At 37.2% G+C, this 27,594-nt stretch overlaps 13 protein-coding genes across 13 annotated transcripts; 9 read left to right on the top strand and 4 right to left on the bottom strand.

Moving 5' to 3' along the window:
- Nucleotides 1–121: 121 nt before the first annotated feature.
- FDP41_004060 (uncharacterized protein) lies at nucleotides 122–1,882 on the top strand (the record flags this gene model as incomplete). The annotated part of the gene is made up of 1 exon (XM_044707434.1): nucleotides 122–1,882. The coding sequence occupies one exon, from the start codon at nucleotides 122–124 to the stop codon at nucleotides 1,880–1,882; it is 1,761 nt and encodes a 586-aa protein (XP_044561478.1).
- A 389-nt stretch (nucleotides 1,883–2,271) lies between these two features.
- On the top strand, nucleotides 2,272–3,213 carry FDP41_004059 (uncharacterized protein; the record flags this gene model as incomplete). Its single annotated transcript, XM_044707432.1, has 1 exon — nucleotides 2,272–3,213. The coding sequence occupies one exon, from the start codon at nucleotides 2,272–2,274 to the stop codon at nucleotides 3,211–3,213; it is 942 nt and encodes a 313-aa protein (XP_044561477.1).
- Nucleotides 3,214–3,627: 414 nt separating this feature from the next.
- FDP41_004058 (uncharacterized protein) lies at nucleotides 3,628–4,152 on the top strand (the record flags this gene model as incomplete). The annotated part of the gene is made up of 1 exon (XM_044707431.1): nucleotides 3,628–4,152. One exon carries the CDS (start codon nucleotides 3,628–3,630, stop codon nucleotides 4,150–4,152), a length of 525 nt encoding a protein of 174 aa, XP_044561476.1.
- A 363-nt stretch (nucleotides 4,153–4,515) lies between these two features.
- On the top strand, nucleotides 4,516–5,725 carry FDP41_004057 (uncharacterized protein; the record flags this gene model as incomplete). Its single annotated transcript, XM_044707430.1, has 2 exons — nucleotides 4,516–5,474; nucleotides 5,536–5,725. 2 exons carry the CDS (start codon nucleotides 4,516–4,518, stop codon nucleotides 5,723–5,725), a joined length of 1,149 nt encoding a protein of 382 aa, XP_044561475.1.
- Nucleotides 5,726–5,825: 100 nt separating this feature from the next.
- FDP41_004056 (uncharacterized protein) lies at nucleotides 5,826–6,203 on the bottom strand (the record flags this gene model as incomplete). The annotated part of the gene is made up of 3 exons (XM_044707429.1): nucleotides 5,826–5,863; nucleotides 5,926–6,060; nucleotides 6,170–6,203. The coding sequence occupies 3 exons, from the start codon at nucleotides 6,201–6,203 to the stop codon at nucleotides 5,826–5,828; spliced, it is 207 nt and encodes a 68-aa protein (XP_044561474.1).
- Nucleotides 6,204–6,406: 203 nt separating this feature from the next.
- FDP41_004055 (uncharacterized protein) lies at nucleotides 6,407–7,495 on the top strand (the record flags this gene model as incomplete). Its single annotated transcript, XM_044707428.1, has 1 exon — nucleotides 6,407–7,495. One exon carries the CDS (start codon nucleotides 6,407–6,409, stop codon nucleotides 7,493–7,495), a length of 1,089 nt encoding a protein of 362 aa, XP_044561473.1.
- A 182-nt stretch (nucleotides 7,496–7,677) lies between these two features.
- On the bottom strand, nucleotides 7,678–9,139 carry FDP41_004054 (uncharacterized protein; the record flags this gene model as incomplete). The annotated part of the gene is made up of 3 exons (XM_044707427.1): nucleotides 7,678–8,669; nucleotides 8,721–8,729; nucleotides 8,821–9,139. 3 exons carry the CDS (start codon nucleotides 9,137–9,139, stop codon nucleotides 7,678–7,680), a joined length of 1,320 nt encoding a protein of 439 aa, XP_044561472.1.
- Nucleotides 9,140–9,379: 240 nt separating this feature from the next.
- FDP41_004053 (uncharacterized protein) lies at nucleotides 9,380–10,533 on the top strand (the record flags this gene model as incomplete). Its single annotated transcript, XM_044707426.1, has 2 exons — nucleotides 9,380–10,267; nucleotides 10,393–10,533. 2 exons carry the CDS (start codon nucleotides 9,380–9,382, stop codon nucleotides 10,531–10,533), a joined length of 1,029 nt encoding a protein of 342 aa, XP_044561471.1.
- Nucleotides 10,534–10,618: 85 nt separating this feature from the next.
- On the top strand, nucleotides 10,619–12,461 carry FDP41_004052 (uncharacterized protein; the record flags this gene model as incomplete). The annotated part of the gene is made up of 2 exons (XM_044707425.1): nucleotides 10,619–10,847; nucleotides 10,948–12,461. The coding sequence occupies 2 exons, from the start codon at nucleotides 10,619–10,621 to the stop codon at nucleotides 12,459–12,461; spliced, it is 1,743 nt and encodes a 580-aa protein (XP_044561470.1).
- A 439-nt stretch (nucleotides 12,462–12,900) lies between these two features.
- On the top strand, nucleotides 12,901–17,176 carry FDP41_004051 (uncharacterized protein; the record flags this gene model as incomplete). Its single annotated transcript, XM_044707424.1, has 3 exons — nucleotides 12,901–13,025; nucleotides 13,179–13,231; nucleotides 13,305–17,176. The coding sequence occupies 3 exons, from the start codon at nucleotides 12,901–12,903 to the stop codon at nucleotides 17,174–17,176; spliced, it is 4,050 nt and encodes a 1,349-aa protein (XP_044561469.1).
- An 85-nt stretch (nucleotides 17,177–17,261) lies between these two features.
- FDP41_004050 (uncharacterized protein) lies at nucleotides 17,262–23,304 on the bottom strand (the record flags this gene model as incomplete). The annotated part of the gene is made up of 2 exons (XM_044707423.1): nucleotides 17,262–19,221; nucleotides 19,418–23,304. 2 exons carry the CDS (start codon nucleotides 23,302–23,304, stop codon nucleotides 17,262–17,264), a joined length of 5,847 nt encoding a protein of 1,948 aa, XP_044561468.1.
- Nucleotides 23,305–24,340: 1,036 nt separating this feature from the next.
- FDP41_004049 (uncharacterized protein) lies at nucleotides 24,341–25,600 on the top strand (the record flags this gene model as incomplete). Its single annotated transcript, XM_044707421.1, has 1 exon — nucleotides 24,341–25,600. One exon carries the CDS (start codon nucleotides 24,341–24,343, stop codon nucleotides 25,598–25,600), a length of 1,260 nt encoding a protein of 419 aa, XP_044561467.1.
- Nucleotides 25,601–25,688: 88 nt separating this feature from the next.
- Nucleotides 25,689–27,227, bottom strand: FDP41_004048 (uncharacterized protein; the record flags this gene model as incomplete). The annotated part of the gene is made up of 1 exon (XM_044707420.1): nucleotides 25,689–27,227. The coding sequence occupies one exon, from the start codon at nucleotides 27,225–27,227 to the stop codon at nucleotides 25,689–25,691; it is 1,539 nt and encodes a 512-aa protein (XP_044561466.1).
- Nucleotides 27,228–27,594: the final 367 nt, after the last annotated feature.

Raw genomic sequence — 27,594 nt, 5'->3', positions numbered from 1 at the left:
CGAGCAAGAATAACCACACCAACACCCTCATAGAAGAATGAACTTTTGTTACAGCATCTATCCATCACCAACAAAAAAGACCAGATCATCTCGCCAAGCGGACGACTTGTATTCAAACACGATGACCACACCACAACCGTCTTCATCATTTGGAATCCTGTCGATGGATTTATTGATCTCTCACATATTTCCTAATTTCAGTTGGAATTGGCTTTTCAGTGTGGCGAGACTCGTTTCAAAAGAATGGAATGAAGTCATCACATCACCTGATATTAATATTTGTATTGAAAGCCCATTAATCATAAATAGTTTAACAATGAGTGATGAGAGAAGAAAAGTCTTCATTCAACAATGTGCCAATCATAATTTTAGATCAATAACAGGATTATTATTTAAAGGATTGGAAATTTCTGTTTTTGAGGATACAGCACGAGAGGCCCATCCAAAGTTCAGAAATTCAAAATTTAATTTATTTTCATATTTTCCAAAATTGCAACGAGTAACGATTGAATCTGTCTATGCTTATGAAAAGGTGTTGCATTATATGGCAAAAGGAAATTTGAAATATTTGAAAAAGTTTGAAATTTATTCCAACCGAATGTCCTCAAGGGACATGCAAGAGTTTAACAGCTTTAATTTGCACGTTTTTCAATCGTTGACAATGGTTCGTTGTGATGTAGATGAAACAACGTGTTTGGAATTATTTAAAAACAATTTCGAACATTTAACAGAACTAAATCTCTATGGAAATGCAGTGAAACAAGCGGGATGTCAAAAAATATCAGAATTGAACAATGTAACCACGTTAAATCTTTGTTATAACCCGATTGGACCCATTGGATGTCTTCATCTTTCTGGAATGAGAAAATTACGTAAATTGTTTTTGAAAGGTTGCTCCATTGGTAGTCAAGGATGTGAATATTTGAGAATATTGGCAGAAATGTCGCCACTCACTGAATTAGATGTATCAAGTAATGAAATTGATATGCATGGATGTCAACATCTCAATGGTTTTAAAAATTTGACAATTCTCGACATTTCAAACAACAAAATTGGAGGGGAAGGTCTTATTAGGCTTTTTGAGAATTCATCTCTCCCAAGGATCACAGATTTGAACATTTCGAGGTGTGAAATTTCGGATTTCATTGAGAAATTTGCTACACATGCTCCTCAACATTTACTTCGATTGAACCTCATGTCCAACAGTCTTCGGGAAATTACTTCACTCTGTCAGGAAAAGTTTGCATCCTTGTCCTACTTGAACTTGAGTGTGAATGAATTATCATTGAACGCCTGTAAAGATATTTCAACATGCAAACACTTCTCCAAGTTGACCTATCTGGACATGTCCTTCAATCAAGTTCATGCGTTAGGTTGCCATGTGTTATCTCAAAATCATCTATCCAACCTCAAAACCTTAATTCTTTCACACGACAAAATTACTGGAGAAGGATGTAAAAACCTATCGAACGGCTGCTTTAAAAGTCTTCAAACACTAATTCTTGAAGGCAACTCAATTTCAGATGAAGGTTGTCAATTTCTAGCTAGTGGTGGTACTTTCCCCTCTCTTACTCAACTTAATCTATCTCTCAATCACATTACATCCAATGGATGTATGTACTTTAAGGATAGCAACACGTTTCCTCGACTCAAAACGATCACACTCTCCGATAATGAAATTACTGACGATGGATGCAAACATCTTGCTGAAGCAGAGTGGAACAAGTCTGAAATAGAGCTCATTCTGAGTGGTAATCACATTACTTATCAGGGCCATCAAGTGTTATGTAAGGCCAATTATGCAAAAATATACACTGGAATTTCGACCAACAACGTGACTGAAGAGGGTCGTTCGAGAAGATTCCTTTGCTTGCAAATGTAAGGACTAAATGGTATATTACTCGTAGATTCTTGTTCAAAATGATAGTGGTTGGTTGGTTGGTTCTAATGAACCGATTTAACAGCGTTCACAACAAATCGGTTCATTAGAACATATTCATGACTACGAATTATTCGAACAACAAGTCATTGAGCCTTGTCTCGGTAAAAATACCACCGTTAGGTACACAAAGTGATCTCATCACTCCTCTCAGAAAGTTGCATGTTGGAGAGAGTTCCACATCACAGGGATTGTTTTATTCTGGAGCCCCTCATTAGGACATAAAATAAATACAATCCCGCCAATGTGTGAATTTGATTCTACAAAAAATTAATAACTCAACGAGTCGTTGATTTTCTTTCAACGAATTATCAACAAAAGCACTACCAACCATGATCAATCGACCTTCATCGGGAAAAACGTATGGTAGGCCAACGAGTGCCTTCAGCAACAATGGAAATATCAACAACAATGTAATTCTCACCAAGAAGGAGGGAAATGCAGATCACTCCTCCTCGAGTTTATCTGCTGTATCCAATGTAAATAACAACCTTCATGCCATGCTCAATTCGAATAGTAGGGAACGAGAGCAATCACCTCTTCACGGAACAAACAATCAAACAAATCTAAACACGTCATCATCGATCATACAAAATGACCGATCCTTTTTTTCAAATATTAATCTTAATACAACAAATAATGTATATAATTCAACAACAGTAATGGCAAATAATAACAATACCATTTCGACTGCATTATCGCCGAGCTCATCATTCTATGTCATCTTGAATGGAGTGATCAGTCACTGCGAATATCCTGGAAATCATAACATTTCATGCAGTTTCCAATTTGTATATGGACAGGACTGGGAAGTAGTCCGATCCACAGGAGAAGGAGTTAGTTTGGAGAGTGGAATCACCCAAGTAGCTATGAGACCAAGAGGAACCAATTCGAAGAGTGTTTGGAATTTTCCACTCGAGATATCATTCCGAAGTACCAATCCCTATGGTTGGCCCAAGCTGTGTCTAGTGGTTCAAGAAGGAACAGGAAAGCAAACCATTCTGGGATACGGATGGGTTCAGGTGCCAGTTGGAGCTGGAAAGCACACAAGGACCGTGAAACTGTTCAAACCACAGAGCACGTCTCTCATACAGAAAATTATTGGTTCTGTGAAAGGAGTGGCTCCCGAGTATTTTGATTCCACTCTCGTGTGTAAAGGGGAAGGTCGAGAAGTGACCAGAACAGAATGTGTTGGAGGAGAAGTCACCGTTGAATTCAACATCATGCACAAAGGCATGTCTCAATTCGGATTTGAAACATTTTCGCAGCAATAAGAAAGGAAGCTCTTTTGTAAAGACCCATGAAAGATAAAGATGAGCGAATTTTTTCGCTTTGCTTATCGGAGAGAATAACTTGAAATTGTGGGAGTTGAAGCGATCTTGAAGTTTATGTGGACATGGTGGTTGTTCACCACGAGATGAAGGTCTTGGAGATTACAAATTCGTCTTTCACCGAAGAACCAGACTGACCCGAAAACTGTTACGATCGAATTGTTAAGCTTGGGTCACTGGTAAAAGCTACGAAAAAAATTTCGATCCACTTTCAACTTTGCGCCAAAAATTTTCGTTACAAAAAAACAAAAATGCCTGTGGGACAAGCAGCTTTTTAAAGCTTGCGAGTGTTTGGCGTTCAATAAAATCAACAAAAAAAAGACATCACAACAACCTACTCCACACACACAAAACACAATGCCAGCTGCAACTGAAGAACAAGCAACCAAGGACGTCCCACAAACCGAAGAGAAGACCAAGAAGTCCAAGAAGAAGAATATGGGTACCCGAGCTCCACCAAAGGGACCAAAGAGCAAGCCACAATCAAGATCCACCAAAGCTGGTCTTCAATTCCCAGTCGGTCGTCTTGCCAGATATTTGAAGGAAGGACGATATGCCGAAAGAATTGGTGCTGGTGCACCAGTCTATATGGCTGCAGTTTTGGAATATTTGGCTGCAGAAATTCTCGAACTTGCTGGTAACGCTGCTCGTGATAACAAGAAGGGAAGAATTGTCCCAAGACACATTCAATTGGCTATCAGAAATGACGAAGAATTGAACAAGCTCTTGTCCGAAGTCATCATTGCTTCCGGAGGTGTCCTGCCAAACATTCACAGCGTTTTGTTGCCTGGTACAACCACAAAGGGTACCAAAGCAACAAAGGGTAGCAAGAAGGCCACCGAAGAAGGATCATCCAGTGCTAGCATGTCACAAGAATTTTAAATCTAGGTTTTGCCCCACTACCTGAAATGCTTCCAATTTTTCACTCGTTAATACCCTCAATTTTCCCCAACAACACCTAAGTTCTTCACCTGTAAAGATTGTATAAATAAAACCAATCAACGCATAAATTATCATTCATAACTTTGTTTTTGTGAGGCATATCGAATAAAGAATGTATCTTCCAAGCTTGGTGGTCCAAAGCATTCGATGCGCTGGATTATCTGCACACTTTACCAATAGCTGAGGAGACGCCAAACGAATTGCCGATCATGTTTAAGAATAAGTTTGTTCGACCATCACTTTGTTGGAATTGTTCATCGAATGTGATTTAAATAAAGGCGCCAAAATCAACTACGAAATAAAATGATGAAGAAAGATGTTGTCGTGAAAGGGGCAACTGTGAGTAACAGCAGCAACAACAACTCCACCAACAACGCCATCAACTCTCCCTCTTCCTCTTCCAGTTCCTCGCCTGCTTTGGTTCCATCTCAGTTGTTTGTACATGATCTTTCTCTGTACAAAGAGCTCGTAGAATGTATTTCAATTCCCGAAGATTATTATGAAGCCGAAGAGTCGACAACTTGTTCAGAGAATCATTATCCTCCACAACAACATGATGCAACACCATCATCACTACATTCAGATCAAAAATTAACAAGTAAAAGCAACAAAAACAAGATTGTCACTAGGGAAGAAAAAGAAAAATTGGAGCATAAAAGAGAAGCAAAGAGGCAAGAAACTGAGGCCTTCTTTCAAAAAATCAAAGAAACCACAACGAAATTAAGAAACAAGAGGCACGAGGAATCTGAAAAACGATTTCAAGATCTTTGGAATGACATTTTGGAAGAAAGAGAAACATTTTTAAAAGACCTCAACGAGAAACTTGCTTCCTATCATGAGGGAGACGAGAGAAAGCGGCAACAAATATATGAGGAATGGTGCGAGAAGGTCTTTGATCCAATTCAAAATCAAATTGATGAACACTTGTCGAAGCTGCCTTTTGAAGAAATCAAACGAAAGAAGAGATTAAAGTTTGAGGAGTATCTCAATAAGCTCAACCACAAGCATAAAAATAATGGCGGAGTGTTTCGTGATATTGTGCTCGAAGATGAATATGATCCGTTCGAGCTGTCGAAAGATACGTTCAAATACAAAACAACTACGAAGAAAAAGATTGGAGAAGTGCCATCCAAGCCATCTTTAGGTCTGAGGAAACAAGACATGTTGGATGTGGCTCAGTATGACAAGTTGGGTGCCACTCCTTTCGGTCACTACTCTAAGATGATTCATCCAAATTCAAACTCTTCAAAACTTGCCTCAAAGTAAGTACTTTTAAGAAACAAATTCAAATAATTATCAAAATATATATATTCCTATTTCCAGGAAAATGAGATCGGATGTAGAGTTTGATGATTTCACAAAAGAGGAGAAGAGTCCTTGGGAGAACGCTAGAGGCAAGAAAATTCTTCAAAAGATTGAGCAGAAAACCACAGAACAGCTGGCAAATGGTTTTCAAGAGGAGTCTGGAAAAAGGCATTCCAAACGAACAACAATACCCGGAGCTAAAAAGTAAATGATGCTGTTTCCATTGTACATATGAATATAACTTGACATTAAATTATATATTGAAAGAGAAGTGTATTTGTTACAAAATATGTAGAACGAATTTTAGATTATTTCAAATCGTCATCATCATAGTCATCATCAAAATCTAAAAAATTGAGCGATCTCTCTCGCACACACACTATTAATGATATTATTGTATTAACATACCATTGTAGAAATCCTTGTCAACGAGCGACTCTTTCAAAAGTTGTTGAATGTTCTTTCCGGCTTCTCCAGCTTCCCCTCCAACAAAATTCATGTATTCCTCTTGATCCAACATCATTTCAGGATCAAAATCTCCTTCTGTATAAAAGGAGATCGTTATCATGAGCATTCAAACATATTGAGTGGATGATAAAGACAGACATAATTCCAGCATGACGATCAAAACTTTAAAGATCCGCACACATACCGTCCATAGCCTCGTTTTCTGGATTAAAACTCATTTTTTTGTGTTTATTTTTGGATTTCAATGAGTTCCACAACAGCATTAGAATCGCAATGTGATGAACATGGACTTGTCCTCATCATGGTCTCTTTGAAAGTGAAAACGGTTCAATGATATTCTTCTGTCAAAGAATGATGATGCTCATGTTGTGCCGATAGACAAAACGGACGGTGGAAGGTCTTTTATTGCTGCGATTAAAAAATGTCTTCCTCTAATGATGGTGATTGTGAAATCGGAAACACGATGAAAAGCGCCACCACTGCCTCCACAACTACTCATGAAAATATTATGCAAGAGGGAGGTTTTACCATTGTTTCAAATTCCTCCTCAGGAAGAAGATTCAATCAGCATCAATCCACTCCGAATGCTTTTTCATCATGGAAAAAGAAGAAAAAATCATCATCACACCCATTCAATGCATCACCGTCGTCTTTGAACAATCACCATGATGATTTTATTGAATTTCATCCAACAAAATTTGAAGTCTCATTGGAACAAGTCCGAGAACCTCTTTCGGGAACTATTTGTTCAGTGATTGAAAAATATTTTCATCCTTCATCACCAATTTTACAAATCATTTGTTATGGAATTGGAGACTTTATTTCAGACAAAGTTGCATTATCACAATTCAAAGTATTGTTGGAAATTTTAGAGTATTTCAAAAAGAGCTACACTTCTCATCGCTCGAATCAAAACGAAACGTCTAGTGAAAATAATACTCAGAAGGACGAACATACTTATAGTTCCGTAAAATGTTACATGTATGATCCAGTCTTTGAAATTAAAATGTCTACTAGCGAAAGGGAAAAATTATATCGATATATTAAGGACAAGTTTGGAATGGAATGGATTGAGAAAAATGAAGAGTGCAAACGAAGAATTGACACTCCTACTTTTGTCTATATGCCTCATTGTGCCTTTTCAATGTATTATAATTTATTGATGGAAAATTGTGATAGCCTTAATAATTTGATATTACTCTCGAATCAATTACCCATAAGAAAAGAAGTGTTTAAATCAATATTTTCCATGGATGAGAAGAAAGAAATTGATTTGCAAGATTTCAACAGTCTAGGATACAATTCAAAAATTCAAAAAAAGAAAAAAATATTAGACGACTCAGAAAAGTATTTCTTGAACTTTGTTTTTAATAATACTAATATTTATGTTTTCAACAAACAAGAAAGACCAATGAAAGATGTTGAAATTTTTTCTTTAAGTAGCAGTGAAATTGATCGTGTACTCAATAGGGAGTCAGATGTTGAGCTTGTTCACACAACTCAGAACTAAATGGTGCAGCTGGTTCACATTGATTAATAATTGTGCTTTGTTCAATTCATAAAATGCTTTATTTGCAACTCAGAATTTTTGCAAAATAATTTCTTTAATATCGTTTCTCACAATCCAATTTCCTTGGAGCATCCTAGCATGTTATGTTTCGACATAACAATTTCCATTGAGGGATTTGTTTATTACGAAGTCATCGTATGGATCGCAAGGTCTGAAAAATTCTTTTGGATCTTTTGGAACAGCCTATCGAAAAATTGCAACTTTTCTTTAGCCCTTCTCAATAACAAGAAGGTGTTATCAGCTGATGGAGACATAAATATCTTGACTATTGTAGTCCCTCTCGAGATATCAAGCTGAACTGACATGTCCAAGTCTAATGGAGTACATTCAACATTGAATGATGTACTTTTGGGTATTCCAAGTTGACCTAACTCATTCCATCCGCACATATAAATCATACCACATGAGGTAACTACACCAGTGTGATACGATCCTGCAGCCATACTCGTAATATGAAAAGATGAAACCTCTTTAGGACCTATTAATTCAACAGGAGCAATGGTTTCCGTGCCAGTAAAGAAAGGTATTTGTTTGTCATCGTTCAAGCCGGATCCATAAAATTTTGAGTCAAACGTTTCAATAAAATAGTGGTTACCGCCGGTGAAAATATTTTTGACATTCTGGATGGAAATTTTGATGGGTTGTGCATATAGTTGTCTTGTTAATTTTCCGTGAAGATACACATCATTTTCAGATGTTAAAAATAGGGTATATCTATAACCGGCTTGAATTGTTTTCAGAGTAAAATTAAGGTTGTAAAATATTGGTAAACGTTGTGGGGTACAATATGCATCACCGTAAATGTCTTCAAACACGCTTCCCATTCCAAATAGTTTGTTAGTGTTTTCACAGTAACACAATGAATGAGAATAACTAGTGGCTATTAAGGAAACGTGAACATTTTGCTCTGGAAAATCCAACTTTGTGAATTCTGCCACATTTTCTCGGGGATAAATACCTAATTGATGAAACGAAGAGTCTCCAGTTACATATATAGCACCATTATCGCCGAGTAGCATGGAATGAAAGCTTCCGCATATAATATTTGTAAACTTGACATCATCCTCACAAGAAATCTTGGTCAAATTCGATACAATGTGAGTATTGTTTACTCCTACCAAGTTCATTAATATTCCAATGCAATTCTTTAGGCATTAAAACTCACCAAGCTGGCCTATATGATAATATTTATGAATGAAACATATTTTTCATTATGAATTTCAATATAGCAACAAGAATCCTCGAAATCATGATGAAAATATTACCTTGTTGATTACTTCCAATTCCAAAAACTTGTCCACTTTTCGTTAAAAACAATGTATGCCTATCTCCATTAGCAATCTCCACAAGATCATCAATAACTTTTTCTAGCATTGGATCCGAAAGTTGTGGTGTTGTAAAGCAAGAAATAACCTCCGACGAAGAAGAAGACGAGGAGCACAATAATAATTGGCAATATTCATTCTTTCCGCATACAAATAACAATGGTCTGGTACTACTACTACTGCTAGTAGAAGTTTCCAAGATCCGATCATGATTGTGGATTTGGTGATGGTCCAAGAGCGAGAGCTCTCCAAGCTTCATCTGATGATATTTTTTGAAAGCTTGTTCTTCATAAACTTTTTCTCTTTCTCTCTTCACAATAAGGATCTTGATGAAACCAATACATTTTGGTTGCTCACTACTCCTTCAAGTACAACACAACGGAGCTCCATTCATATATCTTTTCCAAAACTGAAAATTTCTGACATTTAAAAAAATCTTTCAACAATCATCATCCCATTAATTTATTATTTCATATCATCCTCTTCATCAAACGGCACTATGAATCAACAAGGCAAGAGAGAAAACATCAAGTTAGGAGTGATTCAATGTTATTTCAATCTAGATCGTCAAGAATTGAAAAAAGATATTTCCGAGAAGGTAAAAGAAGCTGCTGAACAAGGCTCTCATTTGGTCTTGTTACAAGAATTATTCATGATTCGATATCCTGGCGATTTAACCAAGGAAGATAATCCCGAAGTATTTGATTGGGCAGAGAATTTAACTGCAGCCATTGATGTCATTTCCAATAATAAGAATATTAACCTCGATCCTTCTTCATCTATGAACAGCAGCGAGATTGAAAAATTGAGTCCTTCATTGGCATTCTGTAGAGAATTAGCTTTGAAGAATAGAGTCTTTGTGGTTGGAAGTTTGTTTGAAAGGTATGAAAATCCACAAGATCACAAGACTCACTATTACAACACGGCTGTGATTTTAAATCCAGAAGGAGGTGTATTGGGTAAGACAAGAAAACAACACATTCCATCAGGACCAGGCTATAACGAAGTGGATTTCTTTGAACCAGGAGATAGTGATTATCCTGTTCATGATACTGGTAAAATTAAAGTTGCAGTACCGACTTGCTATGACCAGTGGAATCCAGAGCTTGCACGAATTTACGCACTCAAAGGTGCTGAGCTCATTCTCTATCCTACATGCATTGGTAATGAGCCTCTATATCCTGAATTAGATACCGTGCCAATGTGGAGAACGATCATGGTTTCTCATACTATTGCTAATGGAGTTTTTGTGGCAGCTGCCAACAGAGTAGGAAGACAAAGTGCAGGTCCTCGTGTTCTTAAGGCTATTGAAGAGAAGAAGGTGGATAATGCAAAGTTTGAGTTTAATTTCTATGGATCCAGTTTTATATGCGCACCTGGTGGAAAGGTAAGTTTTTTCACATGATTATGTTTCAGTAGTGTCTTAGCTGTCACTTGACACATCACGATGCAATCTTTTCAACAATTTCTTCTGTTCCCATTACCTTGTGGATTTTGAAATCAAATTTGCAGTTGTTGTCAGAAGCTCCTCGCGACAAACCATGTGTCCTCGTTGCCACTCTCGATTTCGAACAAATGGATTTGTGGAGAGAAGCTTTTCCATTACTCCACCAACGACAGCCCCACACTTATAGCCGGCTGTTGCAAGAGTAAACTTTTCGGTGACATTCATGTTCCTCGAGTTCCTGATATTTCGAGAAATGTTGTTGCCTCACTCTATTTTTCCTTCTTCACAAAAATGTCTTCATCATCTTTCACTCACATGAATCCATCCACGACAAACGACACATCTGCGAGCTGGGGTGATATTCCAACAGAAATATATGGCGAAATTCTTTCCTTCTTGCCTATATTGCCCTATTACTTCAAATTCTCTTCCGTATGCAAAAACTGGAGTGAACAAATTGATTACTTGTTGACCTCGATGAGTAGAAATGCCGAACGTTTTAATTTCCATTTACATTTCGGTATGTGATTCGCAACTTTTTAAATACAACAACTTTTATTGAATGTGTGTGATCGCATCTGGATCAATAATAATATTCGGAAATAATCATGATGATTCAGGCTATGTCTATGCTTCAAACATTGAATATGTGGATTTGTTGCGAATTATTGCAAGATGTCGTGGAGTCAAAAAGATCACTCTGGTCAATATGGTTGTGAGTAATGAAGTTCTGAACGCCATTGCACTCACACGTGTAGAAACTCTCATTATCAGCGATTGCGCATTACGAACCTCTTACATGGAAAAGCGTTATAGCAGTGGCGAGGTGGTTCTTCCATTTGGAAATAAGGACATCGCTCAAGGCCTTGATGACACCACTTCAACACTCCAGTTTTTTTGGAGTCGTCGATCATTCTTACAAAACAAACAACGAAAAGAAGATGAACAAAATTTCAAAGAGATCTTGTCAAATCAACACAATGATCCAGAAACCAAAATCACCACACGATTCCAGTTTTTAAAGTATATATTATTGATCAATGCTAATGGAGTATTGTGTGTGAACGAAAGTTTTGATGTCAAATTGAAAAAACTGAAAGATTTTAATCCATCAGAAACTGATTTAACTACCTTAAATTTTAATGTAGACGAATATTGTCTCGAATGCTCAAATAATTATTTCAGTGAAAAATCTGAAGAATGTTACACATCAATTCTCACAGTCAAAAACCATTCACCCATTCACATCACTGCTTTACATTTAGATGACAAAAACACGCCCTTCAGATATACCCAACATTTGACAATAGAACCTGAGCGCACAACATATTCTATAGATTGGTATAACCTCAGAAAATCATTACCAATTTACTCGCTTTCATCTTTTTCAGATTGGATTGCAATTTTGAAAAAGTATGAGCTTTTTCATTGCTTTGATTCAAATACACTTGTTAATGTGAGTGAAAAGAGATTATTAGAATGCATGGAAGCAAAGTTAATTTCACCTTTTGCAACCTGTGATGGAAAGTCCTATTTGGAAACAAGATACTTGAAACCAATGTTTGACACTATTCCAATGTTATCGAATGCTTCAAAAAAGGGTAAGAAATATGAAGATTGGAGAAATAGTGATATAGTGAAGTCCTGTGTGAAACTCATCACATGGATTCATGCCAACCGCTCGGACGCTGTACATGAAGAAAATCCAGCTGCAAAGAAAGCTCTCAAATTTTGTAAGGATATTGACAAGAAGTGGAAAACATGGTTTGAAGGAGTGACATTCGATACCGAACCCGAGGACATGATTTATTGGGCACACTTTTTACTTACTGGAGAATTCTCGCCCAACTCCAACAAAAAGAAGAAAAAACCACAAATAGAACAGGAAAGTGACGAAGAGGAAAAACCAAAGAAAAGAACCAGCAACAGAAAGAAGAAGAAAGATTCAGAGGATGAGGAAAAACCAAACAAAAAGAAAACAGTTTCGAAAAGAAAAAAGAAAGACCCAGAAGAGGAAGATGACGACTTCATTGAAAAAGAAAGTAAGAAGAAAAAGAAGGAAAGTTCTGTTCCTCCCTCAACAGAGCGAAGAGTCACAAGAAGTTCCTCAATGTTGTCATCCTTTATTAAATAGTAAATGGTGAACACACGAGTGCCCGTATTGAAACCACCACTTTGAAAATGCACCTCAGTCAGCCCAACAGTGTGGACCCTCTTCTCAGTTGTGAAATTTCAACTTCCGTTTTGATGCTTCTTGTGTCGAGACAAGTTCATTCGCTTCACAGCAAAAGCTCAATCAAGAAAACATCAAAAAAAAATTTTGAGTGTTCTTGTTGTTGTTACGGAGATTCTTCTATTAGACGACACCACCACCTTTTTCATCATTGAGAGAGTTGAGAGTTCCCAAACCACAATTTCTCTCTGTACAACCCATTCTCACAAATTATAGATTCTTCAGATCATTCCGATCGCTTTTAAAATTGATCAAAGATCAATTCTCTTTATTATTTCTATTCCTTGAGTAGCTCTCATCATCATTATCGGTATTATTCATCGTACTCTCATCTGCTAAAATGTTGAAGAAAGTAAAGACCAAGATTGGAAAAACTAAACAGCAGTCAGCCATTCAAAATGTTGCTACCAAGCGTCTGATGAAAGATTGGAAAGAGATCATTGAAAACCCTTTGAAGGGTATCAAGTAAGTATTATTGTGTGTGCTCGTCGTTGTTTTGCTATTGACCATTATAATACAACAATAACAACAACAACGTGATTCACGTGAAAACCCTGTTAACCCATCCATTCTGATACATCTGCTGTGATTTATCTTTCACAACCATTCCAACATCAGTGCATGCCCTGTGAGTGAAAAGAACCTCTTTACCTGGCATTGCAATCTCAAAGGTATGTGTCTCTCACAATATGCTCGTATTTAACAATTGATCGATGTCATTATTGATGTTTATACTTAATATAGGTTATGGAGCTTACGAGGGTGGTATTTTCCACATCATCATGAACTTCCCTCAAGAGTATCCTCAAAAACCACCAACCATCACATTGTGTACAAGAATCGAACACCCTAACGTGTTTGGTAACACTGTGTGCTTGGACATGTTGCAGGAGAACTCTGGAGAGAAGTACAGTGGATGGTCAACTGCCTACACTGTTCAATCCATTTTGGTCCAATTGCAAGCATTCTTGTTCGAAGCTGATGTCTCTCGTGTGTTGGCAAACATTCAAGATCCAAAAACTTATGAACAAAAGAAGAAGGAATGGCACAGCGCTGTCAAGTGGAGTGTTGAACAATCGAGAAACTATTGTGATCGATCCATTACTCCTTATCACTTGCCACCTCATAAACCTTATCCAAACTTCCCTGAAGATGCTGAAGAAACAAAACACTTGTTCGTGGAGAATAAGGAGCAATCGACCAAGTCAAGTGAGGAGATTGAAGCTATTGCTGCCAAAAGTGAGCTTGTTTGTTTCTTTACCAGAGAAACTTATGAGGAAGATGCTCTCGGTTATGGTATCTCATATTCAAAGAATTTGAGAACTGGTCAAATCAAATCTATTCAAACACCTTTGGATTTGATTTCATTGAGAGCTTTTATGAATCATGATTTGAGAACCTCATCTTACAATGAAAAGTTCACACACTGGATTCCAATTTATATTGAGGAAAAGCATGGACAAAAGGCCATGTATCTTGCAGAACGTGCCATTTCAATTATTTGTACTGGATCCGCAAAGAACTTTAAACCAGAAATGGTTTTGGAAGTTTTGCCTAAACTCATGGCTACCATGACCGTAGAGGTGATGTCCAACAGAAAGCATGCAAGTATCAAAGCTTTAAGAGGATATTGTCATTTCTTTAGATTGTTGCTTGAATTTGTCAAAAAGTATCCACAATTGTTGGAGAAGATCAATGCTTCGATCAAGAACTTTATTGAGGATGAACAAGCGAGACACAAGGATGTTTGTCCTAACTTGGGAGAATTCTTGGCTTTGGTTCCAGTGAGTGACTATTCATGGAAGGATGTTAGAGATGCCTATATCCAAGAATCATTCACAAGAAATGTCTTTTGGTTGTTGAATAAGTACGAAGAATTAGAAATGGATTCCAGCGATGAATTCACTGATGACGACAGACTCAAATACTCTTTCGACACGACCAAAGTGAGTCAAAAGCTTTTAATGTTCAACGTATTCTTCATTGAACAAGTCAGCCATCCAAACAACGCCAAGACCAGAGAAGAGGTTGCCAGAATTTTTGATATCCACTTGGGAAGATGTCCACTCAAATACGAAGACATGTTCATTGATACGATCGAAAAGATTAACAAGGTCGAAAACTATATCGACTTTTTCAAGCAAGTTCATGAAGACAAAGTCTACAATAAGGAAGATATTATCAAGCTTTTAAAGGAATCCATTAAGAAATCAAAGGAAAAGAAATACCATGGCAGCTCATTCGAAGTCTTGAGTCCAGAGGAATTTGCCAAGCAATCCAAGCAAGTTGGTTTAGATGCTTTCCTTGTTCGTGTTGGAAACGACATGGTTTTGGAAGGCAATGAAGATAACTGGAAAGAAAGATGTTCACAAAGATGGGGACTTGTCGAATTGCCAGATTATCTCGTCAACGCAGAGAATCCTTGGAGAAAGTTGTACTTGCAAAACAATTTGCAAGATGTTATTTCTAATCTTAACGATTCTTCTGATTTCAACTATTTCCATGAAACTCTTGATCGCTCAGTAGAGATTCCTCGTTTGGAAATTCAAATGTTTAACCCAGAAAAGCTTAAGAGCAAGTACTACTTCTTGACATGTGTCCTCACCAAGCTCAAGAATTTGGATACATTAATCATTTCTCGTGGCGAAGATGGACTTGGAATTAAGGGATTCCGTGCTTTGATCAAGGGTCTCTCGAACAATCCAGGCCAATTACAAAATCTTATCCTCGATAGCTGTGATATCACCGCTCAGTCCATTCAGGAACTTACAAAGGGACGACTTGTATCATCCAATTTGAAGAGAATAGCATTGAATGGTAACTCACTTGGCAATGACGGAGCTGAGTATTTGGCTCAATTCCTTAGAAGACATGAAAATCTTCCACACTTGACAGAGCTTGATTTGTCTCGTTGCAATATTGGAGACAGCGGTGCAAAGGCTATTGCTGAGGCTCTCTTGGTCAAGAAGGAACTCAAGTTGTTGACCTTCATTGGCAACCCTGCAGCAGGTGGTTTGCAACAAATCTTCCAAAATCTAAGTTATTCAACCTCTATTGAGGCCGTTGATTGCAGCAAGTCTACTGGTGAATTATCTAGTGGTGATACTAGCATTGGCAAATTACTCGACTTGTCACAATCCATTAAGAAGTTGAATTTATGGAAGACTGTTGGTGTATCTAATCTTTCTCAAACCGTTTTCAACAAATTAGGAAAGTCAAGCTTGAAGGAAATTGATATGGCTGAGACCAACTTTAAGAATGTGAAATACCTCGCTGCTTCCCTAAAGGATAACCAACACCTCGAAGACATTAATTTAATGTCCAATGGAATCACTTGCACAGATCTTTTCAGTTTTTACGAAGAATTGCTTGCGCTGCATCAAAGACAAACCGCTGGTCACAAGAAGACAACTTCTCAAAAGGATTCATCAAGCGAAGATCAAGCGAATCAACCTCCTCCACAATTGATCAACCTCAAGAGAATCATCTTGTCAGGAAACCGATTTGACAGCTATCCAGCCAATAAGAACAAATTCCCAAGAGTAATTGGTGAAATTTTAAAGATGTCTCATCGTTTGGTATACTTGGATCTCTCCAAATGTAACATTAATCGTGAACATATGGAAGGAATTGGAGAAGCTTTGACTCAAAAGTTTGCATTGCCACTCAAGACTTTGTTGCTTAGAAATAACAACATTGGAAAGTATGGATTGAAGCCATTGATTGCTGCTTTGCAAACAAACACCACATTGGAGCATTTCGATATTTCTGGAAATGACATTGGTGTTGTTGGTGCTGACTTTTTGTCTCAGATCATGAGAGAGAATAAGGGAATCAAAACTTTGAACTTGTTCTCATGTTTCATCCAAATTGAAGGAGCTCAATTGTTGAGTGAAGCTCTTCAACATAATTCCACACTTACAAATCTTGACTTGGGATTGAATAGAATTAAGGTGAGAGGAGCCATGGCAATTGTTAAATTGTTGCAAGTGAATACCTCATTGAAGCGAGTTGGATTGAAACATAACCATATTAATGATAAGGCAGGTTTGGCTATTGCAACTGCCATCACTCAAGATAATCCAAACTCTTCTGTGACTTATCTCGCACTGGCTGGCAATTATTTGTCCACACCAAAGAGATCTGATATTTCTCTCTTATTGAATTCTTGTAAAGATAGAAGCATTGAGTTCGACCTTGCCAAGCTTGTGGACGTCAAGGATCCAGAGAAGCAAGACAGAAGTGTTTACATTACTCCTCTTCCAGGTACTGTCACAAGTCAACAAATCAAGAGACTCTTCTATCAAAATAGATGCGGTGTGATTTTGAATGTCTCAATCCTCAAGCACAAGGTTGCTGAAAATTACCAATCTCAAAAGTATGCATTTGTTGAATTTGCTCATCCTGATTCGGTTCAATTGGCCATGAGATTACAACATCAAGGAAAGAACTTGATTAATAACGTTAAGGTTAGAATTGCAAAGGCTGGTATTCAACAAAAGGAAGAGGATTCCTCTAAAAAGAAGAAGTCAACAGGACCAACTCCAGTGAGAGAACGTGTTGCCAGAAGAGGTGGTCGTGGTGGTGGCCGTGGTGGTCGTGGTAGAAGACGATAAGATCAGTGATGTGTTGAGCAAGAGTGTGGTTTCATTAAAATTTCTTCATTCACACCTTTAGTTTCTTTCTTATTTGAATTTTCTTTTAATTATTGACATCGACAACACCTCCTTCCATCAAAGCGTTTTCAATCAAAATAAACGAAGCTTCCAAATCATCTTGCTTTTGCAACAGCAATACACTTTCATCGTCCAATCGATAACACTGATTGAATAACCTAATAAATCGAATTCCTTTCACCACAATATCGAATATTAAATGCTTGTGAGCCTTATAATTCTTGTTTTTCAATCGATCAACCATGGCCTTGAGATCACAAAATAGTGAAATGACAAATGTCGCATGAATAATAAACTTTTTGGAATCCAAGTCAAGATTTTGAGAAGAGCTCAAGCTCACAATATACTCAAACAAAGTAGAAGTGACATAATCATCTTGTTTCACTGATTTGAGCATTCCAATTGCATTCAAACAGAAAAGTCTCAAAACAGTCATTGATTTTCCTTCTTCAGTAATAATATTGAGACAACATTTGATCACTCTCTCATCATTAAAACTTGCCACATAACCCAATGCTTCAGCACATAATGATCGCACCACTTCTGGAGCTTCACGATTCTCCAATCGATCCATCAAATGTTTTACAATAGATTCTGAACCTCTTTCACATTTTCTTCCGAGATATCTCACAGAAACTTCCACAACTCCAATATCTGTGTGTTTCAACAATTCCACATACATGTTGAGTACTTTTTGATTATTGGGATAGGTAATTTTTTCAAGAGCAGTCGTACATGCCACAATTACTTCTTCTTGATCGGTGTGAAGTCTTTTACACAATTCATCAATGACACGTTCATCTCCTTTTTTAGCTAATTGAGCCAATGCCAATGCAGATTGTTCTCTAAATACAAAATTTGATTGTTTGTTTGACAATTGTTTCAATAACTCGTGAATAATTTCAGGTTCTTCTTTTGGAGCTGAAAATCCAAGTGCACAAATAATTCGATCTTTGGGTTTCACAGTGAATAACATTTCTAAAAGTGATTTCACAAGTCCAAAATTCTTTCTCTGACTGATAGGACCCAATGCCATTGCCACACGATAAGAAATTGATTTTCTTTCATTGAGTAACATTTCTAATAATCGATCTTGAATCACTGGAAGTAAATCAGGAATGACGACCGATGAGATGGCTTCATTGACAATTAAATCATCAAAACTATTTTCTTTGAGACAATCTAATAGAGTGTCAATAATTTCCATGTCACCTTTTTCTGCCAATTTACCCAAACAAAGACATGCTTCTTGACACTTATTGGCAACTTTTGTGAGTGCTGAAATGACTTGTTTGTCACCAGTATTTGCAATCATTCCCAATCCAATCGATGCAATTCTTCTAAAGTTATAATCTTCTAACATGGGAATTAATGCATTGATAATATTGGAATCACCTTTTTCTCCAACTCGACACACACTATCCACACATGCTTCAATGAGAGAAACATTCGATCTGTCACGTGAAGTATTGTTAATAATTGTTAACAATGTATTCACCACAGTAGCATCTCCCTTATCTGAAATCTTTCCAATACACAAACAAATTCTTCTCTTCACTTGAATGTCATTAATATTTTGCAATTTTTCAAGTAATATTTTCACATATTTCTGTTCACCTTTAGGAATGACCAAAGAGAGAGCTTGTAATGTATTTTCATTGTCATGAATATGATTCAATAAACCGTCACCAATCTTATCAAAGAGTTCATTAAACATGAAGGATCGACAGAGAGCCATTTTTCGTAAATCTTCAGATTGATGGATCAGACCCTTGACAATAATGGAAACTCTTTCGTCATTTCGTAGAGGTTTCATAATCTTGGTATATTCACCATGTTCTGATTTAGGTCTTTCCATAATCATGTTATAAATAATGCTGTCGACAAGACCAATGTTATGTTTGAAGAGTTTGTTCATGAGGAATTTGATAAATTCTTCAAAATCTGATCGGCTCATCTCTGCAGCACAAAATAGGAATGTTTCTCTGTGATGTTGAGAATTTATGTGAACGATTTCATTGGAAATTGTGACATTTCGTATGTATTTATGTTTGTATTGGAATGTAATATAAATTATATAGAATAATAAAATATAATAAAATATAATAATAAAATAAAAATATGTATTAATAAATTATATAATAATTATATAAATGTTCACAGGTGTGTGAAAAAACTTACTTGTAAAATGGATCGACCACCAATTGTCTAATTCTTTCCTTAAAATATTCCAATTTGTTTTTCGCAAATGGGCCTGTCGATCGAATTCGAAAATCACTCACATGAGTCGCATCTGCCCAATGACTTGCCACTAAATATTCCTGGAAGGAAGTGTGACTGAATCGATACTTTCCATCACCTGTTGAAACAATGAGAGGGAATTTACCAGAATCAATACGTTTCTTTAAAGCTTCCCATTGCTTTTGAAATTCTGGATTTGCAACTGCATTGAATATCCAATCATCTCCTTTCGAAGCAAAATCTCCTTCAGCTAAACTCATGAATGCAAGTTTCTTATCATCGTTGGTTCCAGTACAGAGATTTCGAGCCAATTCGAGTGAGTGTGTGAAATCCTCAGTACTAAACGTGAGTCTTCTCAATTTGTGAAGAAATATTGAAACTTTTCGTAAAAATTCAATCAGTGTCTTTTGCATTTTAGGAACTCGTTGTTGATCGCCAACAAGCTTGCTGTAGTGAAGTTTTGTGATGGTATCAAGAGCATTGTAATAAATTTTTGATCGAACTTCTGGAAGAGATCCCTTTGTTTTGAATTCTTCAATGATGAGTGACAAGAGAATTGGAGTTTTTGCCAATTCTCTGTATTTTCCTTTGATGGAAGAAAGGAAAGCTTCGTTGTTGACATTTCGTTTTTGAGCAATTCTTTTTTGAATCTCAAATGTTAAATTTTGAATACTTGCTGCTGTAAATGAAGAGAAGAATTTTCTAGTTTTGACATCCGCTTCAATACCTCCCAATCTGCTTGACAAAATTAAACCATTGGAATCTGGAACTTCTTCTTGTGGTGGAAAAAAATCAATCAAACTTTGAAGAAATCGTTTCTTTTGTTGAGGAGAAGCAATTTCGTCCACACCATCAAAAATAAAAAGCACACGTTGTTCCTTAATGGCTGTCAACAAGAAATGTTCCAATGTGTCCAAATATCTCACAGTATTTCCATTATTTCCAATGCTACCCCCTGCACTTGCTCGAATGCATTTGATAAAGAACTCTGCTTCATTCGTTAAACTTGCAAAGAGGCCAGCAGGAACTAGAAGTGGAATGAGAACTTTCTCTCCTGAAGTTTCTCGTTGTTGCATTCGATTTTTCACAAGGCGTGACATGACCATTTTTAACATACACGTCTTACCACAGGAGGCATTACTGAGTAGCATGAATCGAAGGCAATTGGAAGGAAAAGAGGCAATAAATTCGTCACCATTTTCATGCAACATATTTTGTTTAGCATTAAAGTTTTCAACATCGGATTGTTTTTCCTTTTCTTCGTTTTGAATGGCATGTCCTTCGCTAAACATTTCGATCAAGTGAATTCTTCGATGATTTTCATATTCCTTCTCGTCACTAAAGCTCGTAGAGCTTGTTATGGTGACATTCGAGAGAGTGGTTGAACCTACTCCAATAAATTCATCAATCCAATCTTTTCCGTGTTGTAAAAGATGAAGAGAAACACAATGTTCATCCACAGAAAGAGTTTCCTGACTAATTGGATCAACAAATAATTTCTCATTCTGTAAAATCATGTTCAAATATTGTCTCTCTGCATGTTCATAGGATTGAGGATCCATGGGTTTGTTATACTTTTCAATATTCCAATCATATTCACCTAAAACTAGACAATTTTGAATGAGATCTAAAACATCCAAATTGAATGGAAATCCAGCTCTTCGAACCAAGTTGTTATAACTTAGAACAGTGACAATACCTGTTTTGTCATCATCATTACTGTAGACATCAAACTCTTGATTGGCAGTAATCATCTTTTTGAAACCTCGTTCTGCATTCTTTGGAATTTTGTTAAAATCTAAGGCATGCTTCTGATAGGCCTCTCTGAAATCGACCCACAACACTTCCTTTTGATTTGCCCATCCATTTGCTCTCCAGAATTCTCGTGCTCGATCCAACTCGATGGCTTTGAGTGGGTCTTTAATTTTTAACAATCTTGCTCTCTCCAATTGGTCCAACAATTTGGCCAATTCTTTCACATCGTTATCTTGGAAATTGTCAGTGTTTTTTGGAATATTGACAGGTGTTTCTTGTTGTTGAAAAGAGCTCTGATCAATGGACTCTTGTTTGTCAATCAACTCAATAATATCCTTTGCTTCTGGACGATCGACAGGATCAATTTTGAGACATCTCTCAATAATTTGAACAAGAACTTCATCATGATCCTTCAATCGTTCTCGAATGTAATCTGGATTATTTCTAATTTCAAGAATGAGATCTGGAATTTCTGCTTGTGTGTACAAGCAAATTAATTGGAATAATAAAACTCCCAATGACCAAATATCAACCGATTCGTCATACACTCTACTGTCAAGCATTTCAGGTGCAATGTATTTCATAGTTCCCATAATGGTGGTCATTAACTTTTTATCCTTTCGTGTGAAACCAAAGTCACAAACTTTGATAAATTGTTTGTTTTTGGCCAACAAAATATTATCAGGTTTGATATCTCTGTGAACAATCGATTGGCTGTGCATGTAATTCATGCATTGACAAATTTGTCTTGTCCATTTTTTGACAAGTTCTGTCTCAAAAGGTCGTTGTTCTCTTTGTCTCTTATTAATTTCGAGTTCTAAACTTCCATCTGCACAATATTCCATCACAATATAAAACCTAGTTTGTTCATTCATCACACCCTTCTTCTTTTCTTCAAAAACGTAATAATGTTTCACAATATTTTCTTGTAGAAGTGTCAATAAAAATTGAAGTTCATTCCGAGTGGATTCGACTTCTTGTGGATCGTCACAAATGACTAATTTAATAGCCACATTAGGATCCTCTTCTGGTAAGGGATTTTTCAATTCTGCAAAAAACACTGCTCCTTCATTGCCACCACCAATCTTTTTCACAATTTTAAAATCTTTCAATGTTCTTGTCACAGATTGATCAAATGAGGAATTTCCATAGGGTGCTGTTAATAATGGTTGTGGAGGAGAAATACCATTCGGAGAATGATTCTGTGTGGGATGAATTTCACTACTATTGTTATTACTACTACCAGTAGTGACAGAATTTACAGAACTTGTGAAGTTTAACAATCGAGAAGCTTCACTTGGAATGGTCAGTGTTGACGTTGGTGGTGAATTTGTTGATTGTATTGGAGAGGAACAAGATGGAATGGACTTTGCACAATGTTGGTCCACATCATTACTACTACTATCGTCACTCATTGAAGTAGTGACATGTTTCATATCGTTCATAATTATGGTATTACTACTACAACTACTACTCGTAGAAGAAGATGAATTTTCCAAATTTAAAGTTGTTGTTGGAGAAGTAGTTGTTGAAATGGTGTTCGATGAAACATTTGTGTTTTCCGTCGATAATGACGACAAAGACTCTGAGTTGTGATTCACATCATGAGAAGCCGCTTCATTCTCTTGTTGTATTTCATCTAGTTTGAAGTGAACTTTTGATTCATTTTCATCATCATCATGAGGTTGTAATAAAGATGCTTGTGGAACGAGTGGTGATTCTTGTGGAACACTTGATTCCGCAGTCTTCTCTTCTTTCAATACCACAAAAGCATCCATCGTATTAGTGGACTCGGTAGCTTGATTGCTGACATTTTCATCTTCACTACCAGAGGAAGTGTTGGATTCCATCAACGCCACCACGGAATCACCACACGGGCGAATTGTTGGTTCATTCTCAGCCATAATTGTGGTAGGTATGGTATTGGATCGTGGGGTTCGTGGTGTGTTGGGTTGTGATCTTGGACTCGTGATGTTAGTCGTGTTTTGTTGGTAGAGTTGATTGCCCAGTCCTTCAAAGAAAGATTTCTTTTCAAGCACTGAAGATGAGTGAGATGATGCCGGTTCAGACATTTTTTGATGGTTCAGACATTTTTTGATGGTTGAGGTGACAAATTCTCGTTTTGGAATGAGAGGAGTGTTTGTTGAGAGTGTCCCAAACTGGCTTCATGTCACCCAAAAACTGCGTGGTCAAAATGCATACGGAGTGTACTGGTGAAGGGAATGTAGACGAAAGCAACCAACCTCTACGATTGATAGTGCTCTCGAGGCTTTCTGTCTCACCCTCTCTGCTCTCACATTTGTACGACAAAGAGATCTCGAATGTTTTCAATAAATTACTACTAGTATAATAATGATTTATTGCAGAAAATCATCACCAGATGTTAGCGATTATTTCTACAATATGTATTCAAGGAAAACTATTACATGGGGAGGGTACTAGAAAATAGAAGTAGATGGAGAAATCAATTGAAGTGCACACTACAGAGCAAACAAATGATTACTTCTTCTTTTTAGCAGCTAGTTCCTTCTTGGCTTGTTCAAGAGCCTTTTGTTCTTCTTTTTGCTTTTGTTTGAAAGCAATATCAGCTTCATCTTCAACCTTGTCTTCCTTCTTTGGCTTCTTGAGCTGTACCATCATTCCACAAACAAATCATCAATTCGTAATAAATTGCCGTTGTTTAACCGATGAATTATTATTGTAAATAAATTATTGAAAGGAAAATATGTATTTTGTAAGTTCAATCAATCCATTCAATACAATAAATTTATAGATGGTAGCAAAAAACGTTTGGTTCATGAATCAAACACGAGGAAACTGATTAAAAGGAAAAACGTACTGGTTTGACCTTTCCTCCTTCCTTGCCTGGCATTTTGTGATTTGTATTTTTTCTTTTTATTCCGAGAGCAAACATCCAAAAAACTTGTTGGAGCTCGGAATTGAATGCATGGCAAGCAGTACTGAGAGAGCTCTGAGCAGGTTTCGGAACTCTTTCATGATTATCCTCATCACCAACATTTGTCAAAGAGAGAGAGAGTGGGATATTCGAATTGCATTTCAAATGCAAGTCATTCCAGGGCCCGCCAATTTTAACGTTCACACCAAAAAATGTCCAACAACAACAACAACTTGTCGGAATCATCATCTTCAAAGCAAGACACAACGAAGAAGCAGCAAAACGAATTAGTATCGAACCGAGTGGATGAGACACGCGTCGAGTTGCAACTCACTTCACAAACTCCGAAGAGAAAGAGAAATACCAAACGAATAGAACAAGCAAAGAATGTACGAAAAAAGCTTCAACAAGGAGATGAAGGTGTTGTTGTTGTTGATTCTGAAAAACTCAAATCTTCATTGAGCTCAAAAGAAGATTCCTTCCCTCCTTCCATTCCGAATGATAGTTCAATGATGGTTCCATCAACATGCTCTTCAGAAACTAGCACTATCATCACTGCAATGAACAATAATCAAGAACAAAATTCATCAAGCAGAATAGAAAATACATCTTCTTCATCATCGTCCTCAAAGATTGATTCCTTGTTAAAAGAAGACTTGTCAACCACTGAAAGATTACTGACAATAGATGTCATGCACAAAATTGTGAGAAGAAAAATTGAAATTTTGAACAAGCAGCAACAACAGGAATGTGAAAATAACAACAACACGACTAGTACAGATCAAGATTCTACCACGTTCGTTTTAGGCATGACTAAAAATCAAATTCGACAACGACTTGCCATTGCAAAACAAAAAGGGTTGGCCCTATTGCCTGAAGCTCTCATCGAAAAACTTTGTGACATTTTCCAGATTGCTATTTGTTATTTATGGACAGTTGAGGAGAAGCAACAATTTTTAGTGGATACATTTGGAAATAACTATTCCACTGCTTTACTAGATATTTTGAAACGGTTTTATATTCCATTAGAGAATGATCCAATATTGACAAAACAGTCCACTTTTGTTTTTCTAGAACCTGAAGAAATTGATAATGCTGAGGAGAGAGATCGTTTACGGGAAGAACAGCAGCAAGTAATCTCAGCCATGATGGCATCTAGAAATACGTCAAAGGACCAATCAAAGGAAGAATATGATACTTCTCTTCTTGAACTCTTGAATAAGCATCAGGAAAAGTATAAGAGCAGACAGAACCGATTTTTAACAGGATTGGCAAATCCAAAAGAATTTCTGAAAGATGCTGATTTGTTTAGACAGCAACGAATGAAACGAGAGGAGGCTCAGAGAAAGCAACAACAACAGTTATTGGAGAGAAAGAAGATAGCCCATACAAGTACCATTAAGGTTGATCAGCTTCCTGATAACAGATTTACATCAGGCATTAAGGTCAAAAGTAAAAAGAAGAAAAAGTAATCTTTTGTGTGTTAATAAATAGATCCAATGAAAATACCCAGCAAGTATTTACTGATTAATCATTGGTACTTGAAAAAGTAGTAGAAAATTATTCCTCCAAATGTTTGTTAAAATTTGGAGTTTCTTCTTGGAAGGTTTTCCTTTCTTCTTCTTTTTCATTATCCAGATTTGATAAATTGGATGAATTAAAGGGAGATGCTACGTCATTTTTGCTTGAGGTTGTTTCTGAAGATAATGACTCTGTTCCAATACTTGAATCACTTGTTTTAACATGTTTTCTATTTCCATCGTCACTAGTTGAATTTTTCTCCTGCACACTTTCTGAACTTTCTTTCTTTTTTCTTCCTCTTTTTTTCCCACTGTGCTCATCTTTGCATTGTTTTCCCATTGACGCACACCTGTCGCATGGTCGTCCACCACTGCACCTTTTTTTCGCCTTTCTGCACTCCGAGCATGCAACACTAATTCTTTCATGAGGTTTTACCACAGGTGCCGTGAAATTTGAATCGGGATTTAAGACAAAGGACGCATCTGTGGTGTCAGACCTCGCATGTGCATGAAAGGTCCAATTCGTTTGTGACTCCGATGACGGGGCAGACCTGCTTTTTCTCTTTGATTTTTGATGTGTTCTACATGTGGATGGTGCATGTGTTGTCGATGATGCATGAACACATGTGTTGTTCTCCAAAAAAGATGGAGTTTGAAAGGATGAATCTGTACCACATGTTGGTCCCATGTTGTGACTGTTAGTGTTGTTGACTATCAAGTCTGTTGTAGATGTACTCGTACTGGTTGTTGTTGCAGGATGGGAAGCACTAGTTGTGCTCGAAGGCGGAGTGATGCTAATTCGATCTTGTCCCAACGCATGAGTGGATGAGTCATAGCATGGATGATTTTGATGGTTGTATACAACCGTGTGTTGTTGTTGTGATGCAAAACTCAAATGTTGATAGGATGACGACGAAGGCACACACATGCTATCCGCTCGATGGCCTTCATTTCGTGTTGTGACCATCTCTCGTGTTGTATAAAATTGGTTGCTGGTTGACACTCCATGTTGGGTTGCAAGAAGGTCTTGGTGTGGAGGAAAGCTTTTTCTTGAGAAGGAGTTGTATGATGATGATGAGGACATTGTTGCCGACACATCTTGCGAGGGATATGAGAAGGGATTGTTCATTGTTGAGACATGTTGTTGTTGGTAGTGATGATCATGTGGAGGGGAAGAGGTAAGTGTACTAATGGGAGGAAGAATGGGAGGGTGAGAGTCCTGAAAAGCTTGTTGTGGATAGGTGGTACGTATTGGCATGGAGTAATTATGGTGATGTTCACTAGAACTAGAGGGAGGAGAAATTGGGTTTGTTGAATGGCGGATGCTGCTAGTAGTAGCAGTGGTAGGAAGGGTTGGATAGTGTAGAGCTGTGTTGTTGCTTGATTGATAGAGTGTTGAATCGGTTAATTGTTGTTGTTGGTGTCGTTGTGGATAAAAGCCACTCTCTCTTCGATGCAATGTGACACGTTGATGGTCGTGATGAGGAGGCAATGGTGGTAGTTCTTGGAGTCGTTCATTGATGTTGTTGGATTGATATCGTCGTTGTGCCTCTTGCTCTGCTTGTTGGTGCTGCCACATGTTTGATGGAGTGTGTGAGTGGATGATGTTGCAATACTACTTGCCACAATAACATTATCGTCACACAAACGACAACAAAGTGAAGAGATTGTTGTCCTTTCAGCAAGTAGTGATGCAGTTGTGGTGGATGTATTTTTCTTTCTGAAGGCGTTTGCGTGCACTAAAAGCAGAACGGTGGTGTAGTAAAGCAAATTGTGAAATTCATGACGCATGCGTCTGGCGTCACGTTCTGCATCGCAGCGTCCATCGGTCAAATGATCCTTGGTCAACACAACCATATTGGCTCAACATTCGGTTTTCACTGTGTTTGGAATTGGGTGCTGATTTTGACAAGGTCGAAGCTCCCAAAGGGCATAAAAAAATTTAA

The sequence above is a fragment of the Naegleria fowleri genome (assembly GCF_008403515.1).
Source record: "Naegleria fowleri strain ATCC 30894 chromosome Unknown tig36, whole genome shotgun sequence".
Classification (NCBI taxonomy): Eukaryota; Heterolobosea; class Eutetramitea; order Acrasida; family Naegleriidae; genus Naegleria; species Naegleria fowleri.
Note: the sequence above shows the minus strand (reverse complement) of the source record. Positions and strands in the feature narration are given on the sequence as shown.